This window comes from Aphelocoma coerulescens, chromosome 15, assembly GCF_041296385.1.
Source record: "Aphelocoma coerulescens isolate FSJ_1873_10779 chromosome 15, UR_Acoe_1.0, whole genome shotgun sequence".
NCBI lineage: Eukaryota > Metazoa > Chordata > Aves > Passeriformes > Corvidae > Aphelocoma > Aphelocoma coerulescens.
Window position 1 is genome coordinate 3,483,383 of NC_091029.1, and position 14,898 is coordinate 3,498,280.

The 14,898-nt window shown below is 44.4% G+C and overlaps 1 protein-coding gene across 10 annotated transcripts in view; it reads right to left on the minus strand.

Moving 5' to 3' along the window:
• CLIP1 (CAP-Gly domain containing linker protein 1) overlaps window positions 1–14,898 on the minus strand; it is a 62,250-nt gene that overhangs the window by 6,475 nt on the left and 40,877 nt on the right. For 8 of the 10 annotated variants that reach the window (XR_011155511.1, XR_011155514.1, XR_011155512.1 and 5 more), the window contains 5 exons: window positions 11,922–14,156; window positions 10,623–10,760; window positions 9,440–9,546; window positions 6,543–6,663; window positions 1,860–1,912 (listed from right to left, as the gene is read on the minus strand). Coding sequence is in view for 1 of the 10 variants with exons in the window: in XM_069031357.1 (XP_068887458.1) it covers window positions 1,860–1,912; window positions 6,543–6,663; window positions 9,440–9,546; window positions 10,623–10,760; window positions 11,922–14,156 (2,654 nt within the window). In the remaining 9 variants the exon portion in view is untranslated. The remainder of the gene's footprint in view (window positions 1–1,859; window positions 1,913–6,542; window positions 6,664–9,439; window positions 9,547–10,622; window positions 10,761–11,921; window positions 14,157–14,898) is intronic. The other 2 variants (XR_011155516.1, XR_011155515.1) reach the window with 1 other exon arrangement.

Below are 14,898 nucleotides of genomic sequence, written 5' to 3' on the forward strand. Positions count from 1 at the left end.
CTTACCATTAAAGACACACAGATATAGCAAGGGAAGCAAGGGCAGGAAAGGGAAGAGAGAGGAATGAAATGAGTATCGATAAATAGCGAAGCTCAAAGACAGTCAGACAGCAACCCACACTGAACCCAACGAGCTGAGCAACACAGAACCCCCAAGATCCATAAACACCAAACTCCTGGCACTCCCAGCTGGGCTATTTCATATGAGGGGATGCTAAAATAGAGGGAGAGAATTCCTGGGGGTGGAAGGAAGGTGAAAAAACCATTGCTAGAGATTTGACCTAACTGAAACACAAAGATGGCTCTTGTTCAGCAGCTCGAATTCTTAAGGCAAAAGGAGGAAATCATCTTCCCATCACCACATTCTGTGGGATTTGGGAATTTAGAGACTTTTTTTCATCATTTTTACTTTATTAGCTTTTTATTCAGCCTAACTATTTTTATTAGCAGCTGTGCCACATGTTGACACGTTCTGAGCCCCAGTGCCTGCAGTTTGCCTCAGCAAGGCTGCTCCCTATTCCTATTCCTATTCCTCATTTTCCCCTGTTCCTGTTCCTCATTTTCCTCTTCTATTGCAGTTTATTCAACACTGCTGAGCAATGTCATTAAGCCAGTCACAAACTGGGGCATCTTGGTGTAACCAACTGAAGGTAAAGTCATGGTAAAATTCACTTCACTGATTTAATAAGTGTCTGGATTATTTCAGGCAGCTCACCCAGAGTAAAACAGGAGAAGGAAGATCAGAGCCACACACCTTCCTTTGTAGAACTTAGACAGAGTTTGTCTTTGAAAATGTTCTCTGTGCAACAGAACTGCTGGAAAGTATTGAATGACTTGGTCCCCACTCCCTCCTTCCTCTCCTCAAGTGACTTCCAGGAGTTACACTACTGAAAACACATTTTAAAACATGTTCAGTAACAGGCACGTGATGCAGCTCATGAGGCTGGTTAAAGCTGGAGGTTCAGCTGATCCAACTCTGACATTCCCTGGGGAAGCACTGGCTTGGGAAAAACCCCATGTGCCTGCTGTCTTTTGGAACAGCGGGAAAGAACAGTCCCAGAGAACAGTCAGGGAATGAAGAAGGGAACAGTGATAATACTGAGGAGCCAAGGATGTGCATAAACACCCAAGTGCCACTCACTGTTCTTTGTTGTGACCATTATAAAGCCAGAAAATGTAACAGGGGTTGGTTTGCTTTTCCTGGAACACCCGAGGTGTCGTGGGGAGCTGTGTTGTTTTCTAAAGATTTATGTAACTGCTTTTGGAAAGCCCCCATTTCTCTCAAGGCACAGGGGCCAATCAGCTTCCCATGCACACACTGCAGACACTCAGTTTTGTGACTTGGGACCTTTCCCTGAGCAGCAGTTTACAAAGGGATGCCCCAGTCACCCAGGACAAATCTCCTGGCATTTAAAAGCAGTGCTGAATGAACTGCAATAACCCACAAGGAACTCGACAGCCCAAAACCATGAGAGCAGCAAGTCAGTGCCTAGTAACTTTTCTTTCCTTCTCCCCTTTTCCTCCAATAACCCTCCTCAGCATCACTGTATCATCCATTATTTCTTAAGAGCTTGCCAGGTCAGATCTGTGCACACACATTTTATCAGACCAAGGGACAATCCAACATTCCAGAGCAGACTAAAACCAAACATTAAACTGGTCACTGCAAGTAAGAATTACCACAACGTGGGAGGTGTGGAACTAAAGCAAACGTGGACGGTTCCATCTCTAATCCAACGAGTGTAACAACTCAGCACTTTTAACCATGACACAACAGAAAAGAACAGCTCTTAGCAGTGTTTTTGTGTTACATTTCTGTAGGACTGTGGGGTTAAACACACATCAGCAGGAACAACTTACCTCTTTTTCATCTCTAATAACTGGTTATTGAGTACTGATCTCTCCTCTTCCAGCTGAAACACAAGTACAGACAGACTCCAGTTGGTACACTACAGATTGTTTCCTTACTATAATATATCAGAGCATCATTATCATCGTAAAATAGAAGTGGGAGAGGCTGCAGAGCCCCCAGATCCTCAAAGTAGCAGATTTTCTACTGGCACAGCACATGCACTCAAACACCAACTGTTCAGTGACCAAAACATCAGCTACTGAGGGCCTGGTGGTGCTTTATAAGCATTTCCATGTCCTGTGCACACAGCAGAGGTGTGAGACCAGTGTTAAAGGATATTTCCAGGGCCCCCACACACCCCAAGAACCCTTTGTGTGCCTGGAAATCACTTTTAGCTCAGCACTGGTGAATTGCTGGGTTTGCTGTGCTGGATCATTGCACCACTGATCCGTATTTGTTACTGCCTCGTTACTCAGAGATAAATTATTGATCCCAAAGCTCTTGGTCTGGTGTTTGTTACCACTTCCTGAAGCTGTAACTCAGCGAGGTCACTCTTATTGCCTTAAAACCAGCAAGGCCTTCAACTGAAATTATTGTTGTTGGTTCTTAGGTCCAAACTGGGTTAGGAAATACAAACCAACAAAACTGCAAAGGCCCAAAACAGAAACACTGGGGCAACTGAGCTTCTGGTAAGGTTAAGAAAACAAGTATTTTTCAGGCAAATTAATTATTTTTCACCATCTCCTCCTTCCTTCTTATTCAATGGCCAAAATCAGCAATTACAGCTCTGAGAACTGTCTGTATCAGAACTCCCTGAGCACAGTTTCCACTGGGATTTCACAAGCTTCCAGGGTTCATCCACAAGGTCAGGAACACATACATTTATAATGGAAACCTCAGAGCCCTGACAACAGCTCCTGTCCCTGACGGAGGGAATTCTTTCAGCACTTTGCAGATACTGAGGTTTGGCACAGAAGGTGTTAAACAAGTTTCCTTGAGCAGGTGGGTTGCCAGCCAGCCCCCAGCTCAGCTAAATGCAGCTCACTGAGAGCAGCCATCTCCTCCACATTTCCTGACAAGTTACCTTCTCCTTCCCTGTGCTGCAGTGCTGTTAAACATTCCAGGTTTGGGATGAACCAGGATCATTGCACTGGGCTTAATCAGACAGCTTTTATTGATATGAAAAATAGATACTGGAAGGGTGTAGAGAGACTTCTATAAATAATTCTTAAAGCAAATCAAGATGTGTCTCTCAAGGCAAGTGACCACTGTGGGAGAGCAGAGCAGCCAAGGCACTATGGGGATATGGGCACATTTTTCCTGCAGGTCAAACCCAGTCAAAATCCAGTTCCACCAGCACCACCAGAGCACCCACTGATTCCCAGTTTCTGTCTTGTTTCCTTCCAAGAGGCAGCCTGTATGAACTCCTGACATCTGTACAGACTGGTGACAAAAAAGGGAGGAATATGACAAGTCTGAGAAATGTGACTCTCAGGGAGCTGCAGCTTCGGCAGCTTCTCCAGACCCTTGTTCTAACACCTGGGTTCCAGGCCCCTCTCCTCCTGCACATCTCCAGAGTGAGGGGACACATCTCCTGTGCATCACACTTCCCAGCTGCTTTTTTGGATTCCTTGTCCTTTGCCAGCACTGGCATTTCTCTACAGTCACACTCGGCACCCTCAGAACAGACCCTGCACACGTTAATAAAAGATGGGCCAGCTGAGCTGCTGGCTATTTCTACACCTTCTCCAATTAATTTCAAATGCCTGGGCAGGTCTGAGGCTGCCAAAATGCCACAACAAATAATTCGAAGCCAGGAAAGTTCCCCGGGCTCAGTATTTATCTGAATGCGACTCTTTAACTAATTACAATCAGCTAATTATTTACAGATCAATACAGAAAAGCTGCCTCAGCATCTCTGGTGTGAGACACTTTAACCTTTAGATGTCCGGATAAATCATTCAAGGATTCACTAATTTTGCCAAAAGGAGCCACAGATCCTCGAACCCAACTGACAACAACACCTGTTAGAATTTATGTGGATACCATAACAACAGCTCAAAATTCCCAATCCCGTGTTTGCCCCTTCCTGATGCATTTAACAGGTACCTGCACAGAGCCTCTGCAGCCTGAGCTCTGCTGTGTTCTGCTTTCCTCCCCACTGCCCAGATTTTTGGGAGCACAACGTGCAGCTAATCCCGCGGTAGGAAACGGCATGCGGGAAAACCCGGACTGGATTCTTCCCGGAGTACGGAATGGAGCGGGGAAAAGAAAACCCGGACTGGATTTTTCCAGAATACGGAATGGGGGAAAACACGGACTGGATTTTTCCCGGAGTACGGAATGGAGCGGGGAAAAGAAAACCCGGACTGGATTCTTCCCGGAGTACGGAATGGAGCGGGGAAAAGAAAACCCGGACTGGATTTTTCCAGAATACGGAACGGGGGAAAACACGGACTGGATTTTTCCCGGAGTACGGAATGGAGCGGGGAAAAGAAAACCCGGACTGGATTCTTCCCGGAGTACGGAATGGAGCGGGGAAAAGAAAACCCGGACTGGATTCTTCCCAGAATACGGAATGGAGTGGGGAAAAGAAAACCCGGACTGGATTATTCCCGGAGTACGGAATGGAGCGGGGAAAAGAAAACCCGGACTGGATTCTTCCCAGAATACGGAATGGAGCGGGGGAAAGAAAACCCGGACTGGATTTTTCCCGGAGTACGGAATGGGGGAAAACCCGGACTGGATTTTTTACAGAATACAGAATGGGGGAAAACCAGCCCATGGCTTGGGGGCTGAGGGGTCCCTTCTCTCAGGGCTTTTCCAAGTGTCAAAATGCAGAAAGATTTGAGCAGGGCTGCCAAATCCTTCTGAAGTTACAACTCTGCCTGGAAATAACAGGTTGCCTCAAAGACTCTGAAATAATTTAAGAAACCCTGTGGGAGTGGAGAGCAGCTCCCAGTGGCTGTTTGGGATGTGCTCTCCCCCCTCCGCTCCTCAGATGGGGAATGAATCAGTGCTGAGCCCACACGTCTGGGACTCTGCTCGTCACCTCCAAAGGCTCTTGAGGATGAAGGAGTCTGAGCATTACTCCTGCCAGCAGCTAAAAGGATTTACAAACTGGCCAGGGCTGTAGTCACCCATCCTCAGGACTTCCAAACAGACCCTTGGATAAAAATCAGCCTGTTGGCTTTAAAAATATCAAGCTTTCTGCAGGGTGAAGAGTCTGTGCCCTGTCAGGGTGACCTAGGTTACAGTGTAAGATGTAACCAAAAGTATGTATTCTCTTATCATCTTCACAAGCTGTTAAAAGTGGGTGGGGCAGTGCTCGTTATCTCCAACCATGACTCATCCCTGATAACACCAGCTGGGAGCAATCTCTGTTTAATGGGCAATTAAGGACTCACCGCATGACTCACAGAATTACGTCATCCCATTGTGAGATGCCCCGCCCAGGGGGAGGAGCCAAGCATTCCCACCTGGATATAATCTGGGGTTTGGAACACAGTCAGCCTGTACCTACTGGATTCCCAGAGGACAAGAGCTCCATAACCACCACTGGACCTTCAGAGGAGGATCAGCCACTTCTACAGGATCACTGCTTCAACAGAACTTTATCTATCGCTTCAAAGAGGACTGCAGGCACCCCTGAATTGGACTGGTGCCACCACCCTGCCTGGCAGGGTGTCAGGTCATATCCTGACTCTGTCAGGTTAAGCCAATATTTCTGTATTATTGCCTTGTTCTATATACTAATAGAGAACTGTTATTCTTATTTCTCATATAATTGCCTGAAAGCCCCTTAATTTCAAAATTATAGTAATTTGGAGGGAAGGGGCTTACATTTTCCATTCCAAGGGAGGCTCCTGCCTTCCTTCACAAACACTTGTCTTTTAAACCAAGACACAGTGAACAGGATTCCCTCCCTACACAGGTGCTCTCTCAGAAAGGCAGGACACAAACCCTGGTCTCCTACCTTCCTGCTTTTGGATGAGATCTTCCCAAGATTCCTACACAGTGTGCCTGTCACTGGAACTGCTCCACAAGAACTAAACCCACCACATTAGGGGCTGTAAATCTATTTTATCTTTTGGCAAGTACCAGTGATACAAGCTGAGTAACTTGCTAATATTTTAAGATTCCAACAACGTGTTCAGATATAATAGTGCAAAAAAAAAAAAAAATAAAGTACCACCAAAAAAGCACCTTACAGGGGTTCTGTTCCCCAGGACCCACAGCCTGGCTGCAGCACAGTGTGAAGTTTGAGCAGACACACGCACAACACAAGTCCAACCAAGTAGTTTTACACAGCATTCTGAAATACATCCTAAGTACTCTTTGTTTTCAGTGGGGAAAGCAGGAATAAGAATTTAAAAGCTGCATTTCCTTAGTACCGGTGGATGGACATTTCCACAGTTGTATAACAAAATCACTCCCGACAGAAATAGCAACTCTCTGTTAATACACTTGGCTAAAGCACGTTTAATTTATGCTCATTCCCAAGCCTTCCCAAGTATCCTTCCCGGGTTACATAACCTTCTGTCAGCCTGCACTTCCAACCTCCCCGTGCAGGTGGCTTCCAAATTTATTTCCAAACGTTCCCAGCACCACTCATCTTTCCAGCACAAGGCTCCCCGGGGCAGCCCCGGAGCTCCGGCGGAGCTTCCACCCGCCCGCTGCGGCCGCTCTACCTTGTGGTGACTCGAGACCTCGTCCCTGCTCCTGCCCAGCTCCTCGGCCAGTTTCACGTTCTCCTCCTGCAGAGCCTCGAGCTGCTGGGACTTGTGAGCCGCTGCCAGCTTGAGCGCTTCGCTGCGAGCACACAGAGAGCATCGTTACCATAGGAACGGGAGAGGCGAGGGAAAACTGGGGGAGAGAGGCGGCTTCACAGCTTGGAAAAATACATCAGGGTCACGTGGCTGAGGGATCGGGAATAGCAGTGACAATCCTGGGGACACAGGGACAGGGTGAACCCTGCGGCTGCACAAAGCCTTCCCCTCGCAGTGGTTCAGGTAGTCGGGAATTCCCATGGGCAGCAAGGCTGGGATTTGGAAATGCAGGGTTTGGCCAAAGGGTTGGCAATGTTTGCAGCCTGGACTGTTCGCAGAAGGGAACTTTGCAGCCAGAGCTAAAACAGAATTGCTTAAAAGCATAAAAAAGAAAAAGAAAACTAGGAAAAAAAGGCAACAAGAAAAAAACCCAGCTTAGAGCTCCTACTCCCTACAAGGTCTGACATCCAAACATACAAGAAAGTGCAGGATCACAGGAAGCAAAACCTCATCTATTCCATTATTTTAACAGACACTAAACTGCAAATGAGACAAAAACAAAGCTGAAGAAAAAAAGACTTTGCAGCTTTCATCAGCCTGTGGTGCTACTAATGAGTGTGGTTTCCTTAAAATACATTTATTTGTAAGAAATTTTGGAAAATATTTTGCATGCTAGCTGTAACATGAGTGACTAACACTAAATCTTTTAAGATTTTACATCTTTCGAAAAGCACAAAAGACACCCTTCATTTCACTGAATAGTAATTTTTATTACTGTTTTGTTTTTTAAAAAAGGAGTCTCAGTAGTCCTGTGTACCAATACTACAGACTTAAACCCTGACCGGAATATTAAAAATACTTTTATAACTGTGGGAAATAGAAGAATAAGTCAGAAACTTATTCAAGCACTTCAAAATACAAGGATCTGTTCTCTCTTACTGGGCAGATTTAGACAAAAGTCTGCTTTACTTTTGAGTTCAGCATCTCACGGGACTCTGATTTTTCAACCATTTCTTCTACCTGGTCTCACCTTGACTAATTCCCACCCTGATCCCCCTGAACTGGAGCAAACTGCTCCCACCTCATATTTCTATTTTTCCTTGCTGGGGTGCAGCGCTAACCCCTTCTCCTTCTTCTTTTGGCATTAAGGCACAGATGGTTCAGGGCTTTATAAAAATCCCACACCCAACACTGGGGTCAGCGTGCCTGAAGTGCTCCCGTGTTCGTGCCAAGGAATCTCCAAGGGATGGCCCTGGGAGCACCCACAGGCACTGCAGCTTTCCCTCACCCCAGCCTTGCAGGGAAGGCTCTTTCCCAAAGGACACCCTGTCCCTGTCACATCCCCTGCCTCCAAAGGCAGCACATTCCTCCAGCTCCCGTGGGCACATTCCCCCTGCTCTCCTCACCAAGGCCTCATCAGCTCACCCCTGAGCTGTGCTCTCTACCCACACCCTGCTGATCAGGGTACACAATATAATGGGTACGAAATAACTATCAAAGATCAGTTGAAAACTAGAAAAGCTTCCCCTTCTCCCCAAGGTCTCAGCTCTGATAATCAGAGACCACATTCAGCAACAGTCTAAGAAATAACAGAATTAACCTCTCCAGAGTGATCAGGGTCCTGGGAACTGAGGTGCTTGATTTTGTGCTGGAGATTTTCAAGGCAGCATCTCCTATAAATAATTCCTGCCTGGCAAATTACAGCCCAGTATCTGCTGCCTTTCCACAATATCAGAGTCTACTCATCCCTTGCCATTCTAGCATTAGAGCAACCAGCAATCACTTGCTCTGGCATTTCCCACAAGCACTGAGGCAGGAATTGCTCCTGGAAAGAAATCCTGCTTTTCTCAAAGGGGTCTATGCAATCACCAAGGTTTTCCAAAGCCACCAGCACAAACTACCAGTCACAGCCAGACACTGAATTCTGTGAGCTGGTGGCCCTTGTGTCCCAGTGTCACCTCGGAGCTGTCAGTGGCTCAGAGCTGTCATAAAATGACAAATGGAACTACAATAATAATAATTAGTCAAAGCTGCTCTTAAGCTGTCAGCGAGATTCCAGCTCTCACCCCATGAGCCAAGAAATTCCTCTTGGAGCACAGGTGGAAAGAGGTTTGTGGTTTAATGCACGGCACCTCTGAGAGCTGGGGATGTGCAGCCACTGGCAGAGCAGCAATAACTGGGATCTTTATTCCCTGTGGCACAGCAAAAGCTTTGCTACAATGAGATTCCACAGGGAAAATTACTTTATATCAAATGCTTTCAGTTTATTTGTTTGTGTCCAATGTTACACATGGTGAGTCTGCAGTATGTAGAATATTGTTTCTCCAGTGAAGCAGCTCCAATAACCAACAATTAACTTGAGTTTTACGTTCCATATATAGGATTTGGTTTGTACCAGTTAGGAATAAATACACAGTAGGGACACAGAAATAAACTTCATAAAGCCATCAATGAAAAATAAAAGCAGAATCAAATATTCTATGAACAAAGCCACTTAACAGTCCAAGTGTACTTGTAATTAAATGAAACAGAATTCTCTTCTAATAAAGATTTTAATATCATCCCGTGCCCTCAGGTGCAGAACCCTCCACCAAACAAATTATTTCAAACTATGCTCCAAGGATTTGCTTCAGTTCCCTTCAGCAATTTAGCTGCAACATTCTGATGTCAAGTTTTGCACATGCCACACATTTAATTTTGACCTAGTACCTGCTTTATAAGTGAGGATACCAGAAAGGTGCTGAAAGACAATTAAAAAAAAAAAAATCAAAGGTACATGTGCCCACAAAAATGAACAGATTTAACACTGAAATACTTACAATTCTTTTTTAAGTTCTTCCACTTTCTTGTTCTCCAGATTTAGAAGCTCTTTTGATTTATTAAGTTCCTCTTCATTTTTCAGGTTGTTTTGTTTAAGCATGTCCAACTTAAAGAGAAAAAAACCCCTCATTACACCAATGAAACCACACAGTTCTCAGGAAACAATACTCAGCCAAATGGGGGCTTGAGCTCCTCCATTTTCCATCTTTAGCCCCTAAATTAACCCAGCCTGTCTGGACTGACATGTTTGTCCAACAACAAATTTTATGAGACATTCTGCATTCAAATAGAGCAGCACAAAGAATTCCAAGTCCACTGGAGAGCAGTTTCCAGGAATCTGGTGTCAACACCCCAGGGTAAAGCCCAAAGCACCTCAGCTCCATTAACTGCTGCAGCACTCAGAGCATTATTTGTTTTTTAAATGCAAAGCTTGTTGCTAAAATCAGCTGTTCCCTTGATCTTTATTCCTCTAAGATAACTCATAAATTCTGCTTTTCCATACCTTATTTTCTGACTCAGGAGGGCTGAATGCTGTGCCTGCACCCACAGGAAATGAATTCCTTGCAGAGATCTTGTTGCATGGGACAAACCTTGGACATGGTTTTCCTGAGCTTGTGTCCCCCATGGTAACACCACGAGCTCATGGACCTGATTTGCTTGCATCCAGCCCCACAGTATATTACATAACAGATAATCTGCAGCCATTCTCATGGCATTACAGGACCTTGTGGATTTTTTTAATCCAGAAAGGGAACCCCTCCCATATGAACGTCACCACTTCTAATTCTCGAGCTGGCAGATCCTGCTGGAAATTGCTCCCGTTCCTGCATTTAGGGCAGCCCAGCTGTTCACTCCCAGTGCTATGGGAGCTGCAGAAGACCAAGGGGTGAGGGCATCCTCCCCTTCCTCAGGCCCTGGAGCAGCACAGAGTGGTGGGAAGACACAGCCTGGGAACAGATCCCCACAGGAACTGCTGCACCTTGGACTGACACCACGTGCAAAATACCAAATAACCATGACCATAAAAGCACGTGCATTTTCCATCACTCTGCACTCATCCAGTAATTTTTCACAGGGGAAAATGACAGAATCCCCTCCTGCCTAATCCAATTCTCTGTAATTCAACAGTTGCTCTCACAAACCAGGCAAAACTTTTCACAGAAAAGCATTTAATGTGATTACTTCATTCTGCAGCTTCTCGTTTGTCTGTCTCGAGTTCTCCAAAGAGGCCAAAGTTTCAATCTTTTCTTTGTGAATGGCATCCTTCTCCTTGGTCACCTGCTCCACTGCCTGGAAAACATCTTCTGCCAGTTTGGCCACCTGGATATAAAGGGAGGTGGGGAAAAAAAACCCCAATTATTACCAACAGGAACTTTGACAGCAAAAGATCAATACTTTATGCAGAGCTCCATGGTTTGTCAGCTGCTTCCCAGTCAAGTAAGGACTTCAGCTGGGAATTTATTTGCATTTTGAAGCTGCATAAAGTATAAAATGAAGTGAACAAGAGAAGATCCAATTCCATGCAGAAACAGATCATAACCCCATGCTCATGTCACCACTGAGGAATTCCCTCTATTTTAATTCCTGGATTTCTCATTACCACCACTGTGACTGCTCTCAGACCTCTCACCTCCTTAGGCAGTAGTAATTCAACAGATATTCACTTCCAACAGCCTGGTATATTTTCAGAAAATATGGAATTACAAAAACTCAAAAATTTGGAAAATAATGGAATTAGAGATAAAGCCAATTATTGCATTATTTCAGTATTGTTCACTATGGCCTCATAAAGGAAACACTTCACAAAGATATTAAAATACTTAGGCAGGTGTAATCTATAGGATATCTCGATTCCAATTTGCATTCAATGGGATTTTCTGGGCTTCAAGCCACACAAACTGAAAATCAAAGTATTTTATACAGAATTTGTTGGTGGTGAATACAAAACACTTCTGTGAATAAAAAGAACACCAGAATTGTCAATGTCTTTCCCAGTCTCTAACACTGCTTTTATCCAATTACATTTACAGGAGCAGCACATTCTTTTATATTTTTTGGAGTAACTCAGGTTTGTAGTTTCCTGCCATTGAACATAAAATTGCACAAGGATCCAATCTAAAACCTTATCTATTACTACTTTAGGTTTTAAGGTGCAGAACCCTTCACCAGAAGGAGCTGCTCAATGTCTCTTACCAGATTCAGGGAACACAACTTCCTTTTATTCACAGTTTATGTTGTTTTCTTGCAACATTCAGCGACAACAGAGGCTTTTGTAGTTAAAAATATTATTTTAAGAAATTTAAAAGTGTCCTTCAGACTCACAGCTGCAACTTGCAACAAGCCCCAAGTACCATACTGAGAGAGCCCACAACTGCAGTGTGTTATGAGTGTGCAGTGGAGTGCAGAGAGGAAACCAGGGGTTAGTGCTCACGATTAGTAGAATCAGCCCCAGACTTGACTTTGAACTATGAATTTCAATACCTCTGGTTTTTGCACTACTGCTTGGGCCTGGAGAGTCTCAAGTTCTTTTACTTTCAAAATCAGATTGTTCATTTGCTCCTGCAGCATCTGATTTTGGCCCTGAGACTCCAGCAATTTGCCTGAGAGGTCACTATTAGCTTGTTCTAAAAGTTGAACTTCCTCACACAGTTTGTAATAATCCCGGGAGAATTTCCCCTTCTCATTCACTGTTCCCTCCTTACTGATGACCACACTTTCCTGCTTATCCCTCAGGCTGTCCAGTTCCTGAAGCAACTCAATTCCCTCCTCTTCCACCAGCTCCATCTCGTGTTCAAGCTCATCCATCTTCTTGGAGATTGAGCTGTGCAGGCCCTGGAATTCTGCTGTTGAGCTGGATAAGGAAGCAAAGTCACCCTTCAGTTTCTCCATGCTGGAAGTGAGCTGCTCTTTCTCTGCACAGAGGGTTTCTTTCTCTTTCATTATTTCCACCAGTTTCATCTCAGATTTTTCTTTCTCCTGAACTAGAAGTTTTTTCTCAGCCAGAAATTCCTCACTTTTTTCTCTCAGCTCTTCTACCTCCTTTTCTAAGCAGCTGATGTTCCTTTGAAGTTCCCTATGTCCCAACAGAAACGATTTCTCGTCCAGTTTTCGAGCTTCCTTTTCTAAGGTTAAGTTTTCTTTCATAAGAGCAACCTCCCTGTTTAATTTCTGACACTTCTCCTGCAGCTCATCCCTCTCCTTGGTCAGCATCTCCCTGGAAAAGGAGCAGGTCTCCAAGGAAGACGACAGGACCTGCTTGGTGTGTGATGCAGCAGCCAGCTCACCTTCTAATGCTCTTTTGGCATCCTGGGCCTCCTTCAGAAGATTGGAAAGGTCACATTTACAGGCCATTAACTCTTGATTTTCTACAGTTTTCTTACTTAGTTCTCCCTTCAGGGCTTCGATGGAATCTTGGAGTGTGGCATTCTCCTGAGCCAGAGCATTCCTGGACGAGAGGTCCAGCTCACGTTCTCTCTTCAGATCAGAAATTGCCTTTGTGCAAGACTTGTTTTCATCAAGAAGCTCCAAGTATTTTGTCTCCAATTCCTTCTTCTCTTGGAGAAGAGCTTCATTGTGCTTTTCAAACTGCAACGACTTCTGAAGGACAGATTCCTTTTCCAAGGTCAGTTTGTTCATTTTCTCAGCACAGACTCTCTCACAGAGCTCAGCATCTGCTGAGGCCTTCGCAAGCTTCTCAGCAATTGCCTTGTTTTCATTGAGAAGTTGCTCCCTTTCAGCCAAAAGCCTCTGTTCTGATGAAGAAAGAGCCTCTTTCTCTTGAAGTAACTGTTTACGTTCCAAACTGAGTGTCTCTCTTGAGGCTTTCATTTCCTCCAGAAGACAAGTGAGACTCCCAAGGGAATTCTCCATCTCCACAGTGTCTTCCATTGCTTTGCTAAGCTGTGTTTGCATCTTTTCCTCTCTCGCTTTTAACACTTGGTTTTCACTGACTGCATTGTCTAAACTCACTTGCAGCTCTTCTGTGCCTTTGAGGAGCATCTCCTTCTCCTCCTGCAGGCTCTGCAAGACCCTGCCCAGCTCCTTTTCCAGGGCTTCATGCCTGTCTTGAAGAGCCAAGAGCTCCCCTAGGGCTGAATCTCTCTCTGCAGCCAGAGCTAACACTTGTTGCTGAAGTTCCCTTTGGTCACTGGCCAGGGCCTCACAGGAACTTCCCAGCTTCTGGATAACATCATCTTTGTCTTTTATAACTGCATCTTTCTCTTTCAAAAGTCTCTTTTGATAATTCTCCAGCTCTTCCCATTCTTTGACATGTTTCTGACATGCCACATCCATGGCATCTTTGCTGGCCTCAAGTTCTTCCAGCTGTTGGAACAAGGTGAACTCCAAGGACTGCAGAGCCTCATTTTCCTGAGCTGCCTTCAGCAGCCTTGCCTGCAATGCCTCTAGTTCAGAGAGTAATTTGCTTTTCTCAGAAACCAATGCTCCCTTTTCTGTGCTCTCCTGCTGGCTTTTGGCCTCAGCTTCTTCCTTCTGCTTTAGGATTCTTTTATTTTCTGCCTTCAGTTCTTCTTGGTCTTGTTGCATTAACAAAATCTTTGATTCCAATTCTTTAAGTTTTGATAACAAGGGACCTCTCTCTAATTTTAAAGTATTCCCCTCCTGTGCCAAAGTCTCTTTTTCTGATATCAAAGCCCTCATCTTGTCTGACATTTGTTCGATTTCTTTTCTGGATGAGGCTAACACAGAGCTTAAGGACTAAAGAAATAAAGTCAGGGAGAAGGGAAAACAAAAATCAAGTCAAGCCGATGAATGAGAAATGTGCTTTAAGGGCAAATAGAGCAACTGTAATTTAAGTTTTAAAAGTGTATACACTGACACACAGTCCCTGTGTGAACTCAGCTGCTGACAGACACCCCTGTTACATTACAGAACACCCGTCATCCACAAGAAAAGGTTTTGGTGGCTAAATAGTGTTAAAAAATCATGGTTTAAAGTTTCCTCCATCCAAATTTCATGTAATTTATAAAACTTTTCTCAATAATCTGACTGACTGTAAATTATTCAAAAGAAGAGCCACAGAATGATTTCATGAGACTCTAAATGAATTAAAATGTAAGGAGTTCTATTAGACACTGACTTCCAATTCTCAATTTCACCCATAGATAATTCTCCTCATGATTCTATCAAAATTATATTGTCATAACCCCTTTAATTCAAAACACCACATCAGTGGTGTCAATATTGTGTGTCAATTTATACACTAAATAATTTGCTAAATCATACAGCAAAGATTGTAGCAAATAATTGATGAGGGATGAAAGCAAGCAGTAATGTCAAGGAAACAGGAGGAAAAATCAAAGTTGCTGAAGTCCAGCTACACATTAAATAGCTGCAGATCATACTACAAACCAAAAGGTGTGTAGCACTTCTAAATGAAGTGGTTCACAATGCATCTTAAAATCAAGCATATATAAAAAACCAGGGAATGACATCTGGC